The sequence below is a fragment of the Armigeres subalbatus genome, chromosome 1, assembly GCF_024139115.2.
Source record: "Armigeres subalbatus isolate Guangzhou_Male chromosome 1, GZ_Asu_2, whole genome shotgun sequence".
Lineage (NCBI taxonomy): Eukaryota > Metazoa > Arthropoda > Insecta > Diptera > Culicidae > Armigeres > Armigeres subalbatus.
The window spans coordinates 151,565,950-151,571,454 of record NC_085139.1 but is presented as its reverse complement, the minus strand read 5'-3'; the positions used below and the strand labels follow the sequence as shown (position 1 = coordinate 151,571,454).

General features: G+C 37.0%; 1 protein-coding gene across 2 annotated transcripts in view; it reads right to left on the bottom strand.

Moving 5' to 3' along the window:
- LOC134205282 (uncharacterized) overlaps positions 1-5,505 on the bottom strand; it is a 29,546-nt gene continuing 24,041 nt past the window's right edge. Inside the window, exons 2-4 of one of the 2 annotated variants that reach the window (XM_062680405.1) lie at positions 4,463-4,572; positions 590-2,871; positions 346-530 (exon numbers count right to left, since the gene is read on the bottom strand). In XM_062680405.1, the coding sequence (XP_062536389.1) occupies positions 490-530; positions 590-2,871; positions 4,463-4,572 (2,433 nt within the window). In that variant the 3' untranslated portion in view covers positions 346-489. Of the gene's footprint in view, positions 2,872-4,462; positions 4,573-5,505 lie in introns of both variants that reach the window. The other variant, XM_062680404.1, reaches the window with a different exon arrangement.

Here is a 5,505-nt window from a genome sequence, read left to right as displayed (position 1 = left end):
TCCAATTTAACTAATATATTATAGCGAATTCAGGCAAAACCTTTTCAAAATCAAAATTTATGATCATGAGCAATGAAGCGGTAAATAATAATTTATTTAGCTCGTGAAATAAATATCTCTTCAAGTTCATAAGATGACTTATTATATCCACACTCTATTTGTTATTCATTATCACAATCAGCAGATGTTTTCGATGACATTTCGTGTTTTGTTTCCTAACTCATTGCACAGCGTTCCAATTACTATCGGTATAAAGCTCTACACTATGGATATTTCAGTTCTTGTGGAGTGATGAAATAAACGTGGGCCTTCTCGCCGGGTAAATGATATTGAATAATTGGTTTTGCGTTCCTACCGTTATATGGCAACAGCTCACTATCGGGATTGATAGCAGGTAGCGGATGTTTATAATTAATCAAAATATCTTTATCTAAATATCCTTCATTGTTTTGTTGTTGATTGCGTTGGGAATATTTTGCTTTTTGACGCTCACTGGAAGATGCCTGCCGTGTGGGATTGTTGTCGTATTGCTGGTTTGATTGAGTTAGAATTGTTTTCGAAGGGACATTGGTCTGATAGGTGAACTTACCGGGGAGATACAATTTAGGATTGTATCCGCTCGCTCCATTGTTGTAGATTAGAGGCTTGGGTATTTCGTGAACCCTGACCTTTTCAATACTGTACCAGTTAGGTTGTTGATCGTAATATACAGGTCTCGGAGTTGTAAATGGAGTGTAGCCGGAGTGTGGACTTGCACTAGTTATTTCCACATTGACAGAATGATCCCTATATTTGTAATTGTTTTGTAGATCCGGTTTATCGTAATGTTGCAAAGGTCTTGTTTGAATAGGCTGAAAGTTAGCGGGGTGATGGTTGTAGAAATTTGAGTTGTATGGTAGTGCGGTGGGTCTGAAATCATTCTTCAATGGTTGGGTGGACACAGCTTGATGGTTGAATGGATTTATACTAATCGGGCTATGGTACGTTTGGACTGGAGAAGTAATGGGTGGTCTCAAATCAATTGAGAAATCGTAGATTGGCCTTGCCTTTGGAGTTCGTATATTGTTGATTATTGGAACCGATTGTTCATAGAGCCTTAACGTTTGTCGAATGGTTTCGATTTCTCTGTTGAATTCTTGCATAGTCTTATAACGATAGTTCTCCGCATCAGGAGTATTATAAGGTAGATCCTTGCTTTTCGTTGGTAGATACGTTTTTGAAGGAGGCCGTTTAGGTTTTACAACAGGTTGGTTGATAAGGGGATTCACGGTTGTTGGCTGATAGTGGTTATTGTAGCTGACGTCAGTCAATGTAGTCAAATATGGGAGTGGAGTTGTAATCGAAAAATCTTCAAATGGATGCGAAGTAGGAGTACGGGCATCAAAATATTCAAAATAAATAGGATTACCCTTGATATTGTCTGGACTTAATGAAATAAGAGGAGGGGCAATAGGAGCATTGATTTTATGAAGCTGAGTTCTCGTTTGTGAGGGTGGTTTTACTTTAATCCGTTTTTTTGTTGGTGGTGCAATCGTCGTTGTAGCTGACATGATGTTAGGCGGTCGAACAGTTCTCAATACCGTCGTTTCATTGTTTTCTGGAAACTTTCTAATATTCACTTTTTCAATTTCAATTTTATAGCTAGGGGTTTCTACCCTTTGCGGTTTAATTTTCATAGGCTTCGTTGGAGAAGTAGTGAGTAAATTTTTGATAGTTGTGGTCACTATTGGTGATGAAGTTGTATTTTTCAGTCGTTCTCTGAGTTTGATATCGTTTATTTTATTCAAAACGTCTAGTGGTGTCTTGATGGGTTTTTTATCTTCGTCAAGTGGGGCAAAAAAGTTAGGAGGAGGTGGTAATATAATACCAGGAACAAGCGGGCCTGGGGACACCGGATTGCTATAATTACTCTTGTATTCAAAACTATATGGAGGTGGGTAGTAAAGCGATGGGTCGTCTTCATCAATATCGGTGGTATTACGCTCATCGTATGAACCGGGAGGTGGGAGTGGAAAAGGAGGTAATGGTGGCAAATTTAGGAAGGGATTCGAAAACGTCTGGTTTGGCTTGCCGAGCGGGAGGGGGGCTGGCGGGGGGTATTGGTATCCGTTAAACTGCGAAGGAGGGCCGTCCTTTCCATTCCAGGGAGGGGGATTCTTTTTATTGAGATCGTCGGCTTTAATGTCTGGGACTCTTTCATTAGAGAAGAGAAAAACTGTCTGATTTGTGAACGGATTATATACCGGAAGTTGATTATTTCCGATAAACTGTATCGGTCCATCGTCGGTGAGCTGGACAGGAAATGGAGGCGGAACTTTTGGATTCAAGGGAAGTTTAACCTGTCTCGTTGGAGCATCATAGTCATCAATCGGTCTCCATTTTGGCTTATTGTTATTTTTGTTGACAGATCCCCCTTTGAGGACCAACAAATGATCTTCAGCAAGCCAAATTTCCTCATCTTCCAATCCTCCATAATTTCGCGCATCGTCTTTAGGTACTTCTGAATTTGACTTGTAACTTAAAACCCCTGGCCTTTTGGGTGTTGTAGTAAATAGTTCTTTATGAATAAGACCATATTTCCCTTCGGCTACCTGATCCGACAGGGTCTTCTTACTTTCTTCTTTCTTGGTACTGTTAGTTGCCTCTTTGCCATTGCCATTTCCTGCGCTAGCCGTGATAAGTAGTAACTCATCATCAATGTCATTATTATCCGTTAAATGTATGTTCTTATCACGGTTAAACGCATGTAGATTCGAGCTGCTATTTGATTTTTTTATATTGATATTTCTTAAATTCCTATATACTTCGCGATTGAAGAGCACATGACCACCAATCAGTCGCTCTATAGTCCTGCCGTGATTCCTTCTGGATCTGAAATTAGAGAATAATGCTCATTTGTATAAATTTGTGGTTGAAGTATACTAGAAATAGACTGCATGGACTCTGACTCAAACTCTGTACAAAAGATGGCTGTCATAATGACTGATACCTCGCTAACTGGATACTTGCAAAATATCTTACTCGCAGAATTTCCTATATTTACATTAATAGGGGGCAATATGGGCCACTAAGGAAATCGTTCCGAAAAAGGGCTGAAAAGCTCAAAACAATCATTCAAATGCAGTTGACTAATAATAGGGAGTACATATTACCTTTTATATAGGGTAACCGTACCCTTAGTGGAGGTAGCACCAATAGTGGTGGTAGTGGGGTTTTAATGAGATTTATCATATGTATACACTTTACGATGTTTTCAGTTGATGCGTCGTGCTTTAAATATCCTGTTAAATGCAACTTATCTTAGGATTTCGCTTTAAAAACTATTAAAAACAATGATCCTTAACAAAATTGACTCCCTTGCACCTATAGTGGTGCAACTGTACCAATAGTGGCGAGTCTCATAAGAAACCAATGGATAGCACCACTATGGGAACCAAAATTATTTTTTACCGCCACTAAACGAACAGTGTACCCAGGTGCAAGCAATATTTGGTAATTGTTGATGTTAAATGACATCTGTCTCATTTTTGTTAGCAAATTTATTAGTTTACCTATTGACTAAGATATTAAAGCTGTAAATTTCCCATAATTATCAATTTTTAAGCAATAGTTTCTTTTGTGGATCTACTAATACCTCCAATATTGGTACCGTTACCCTAACGTGGATGAATGATGCAAAATGCGTTTGGAAATTGTTGGAATGCACTTTTGAAAATGTATTGATTTTAATGTGTGTTCCCGACTATACGGCCACTATATCCAAAACGTTTTTTTGGGAGAGAAAATTGTCGTAATATGGATTAATATGATATTTCTACAACGATTTAGAGTATTCCATACAAAATTAGATTTATAAACCACACAATGGTTATTTTTTCTGTTTCGATCGCAGCATTATGCGGTATTGTAATTTATCCGTGGAGATTCTAACATAGATGATAATATTTTTGTATTCGGTAAATGAAATTTGAACTTGTTCGCATATTGAGGCCTATTATCTTGCTCTGTGCAGGTATGACTATATTGCCCCATAGAGAGAGGTTTTGAAAAAAAAAGTTTTATCGTAAAGTTATTTGTATCATTACAAACATGTGGGCTCAATATTCAATTATAATAGATCTTTTGACTATGATGCATTTTTGACCTTTTTTCAAAACCTTAAAATTTCAAATCATAGGTATAAGAATTCAGCCTATGCAACGAAAATCAACATTTTCAAATCTATTTTCATGTTTGAATTGAATTTTAATGCGCTTTTCACGTTTAGGCATTGTCTTAAAGATCATATAACTTTAACATGATAAAACTTGTCAATAAGCTCAAATTGAGGGTGGCTCATATTGCCCCGTATGTTCATATTGCTCCTACTGCCCTATTAATATTTACAGTATAATAAGTATCATGTTTGCTAATCTGTTGCTTCGAATCGTCATGTTTTAATTGGTTTAATATGAATACTTACGGAAGTTTTGCAGGTATAATACTTGAACTACTTTGCACTATATTTTGCGCTGTTTCTTTACTTAAACTTGTTGCTAAATGTAATAGGATTAAGGTCAAAAGCATCCGCATCTGAAATGATAAAAAGAAAATAATTAAAAAACACTCCATGTATATTATTGATTAACAAAAAAAGACCGTCTTCGACCAGAGATTGTACCGACTGAATATTTATCATCTAGCATTAGACAAAAGACAAGACATTTATACACACCCAGTGAACCAGTGAATAATTCTTCGCTTTACGCATTTTTTTCCTCCCTACCAGGGCGGGCATCAAACCCACACTACGAAGCCCAGCCATTTTTAAGAAATGCTTTGAAATACAACAAAATTAATAACATATATGCATACACTATATATACATCTACTTAGATGTAAACCATCGCTTTAGGATATATACACTAAGTATACGTAAACGCTTTAAGATCACCCCAAAAATGAACTTGTTGTCGTCACTTATAATAGCTGACCGATTTACTTCCAAGTTGCCTTTGACAGGGAGTCTTTTCCTATTGTTTTCTATTAAAAATTAGCCAGTTTAGATTATGGCTTCATAAGTTATGGCCAAAATACTATTTTTTACGCCTTTATGTTTCGACTGACTTTGAAGCAAACACCAGCTTTGCAGGATTGCTGTCCGGCTTTGGTCACCTTCAGAACACAGATTTCGAGCATTATTCTTGTTTCATGTCCGTAGAGGACCACCCGTTTTTTTAGCTTTCCAGTCAAGGATCCAAAGTAGACAAATTCCTCGATCAGCTTCAAGTTAGCCTCATCTTTTGTAACTCAACATTCCAGAAGGGTCCTGTCGCTTTCGGTTCAGCTCACTAGCAAGTATTGTGGCTTCGAAGTATTCACCATCAGTCCAACTTTTGCTGTTTCACGTTTTAGGCTGTCAACATGTCCATATCATTCGTTTTACACATTTTTCCTGTTTTTATGCATAAAAGATGATTTGTGAATAAAAGATAGTCATAATTGTGCATAATATTTATTCCTTTT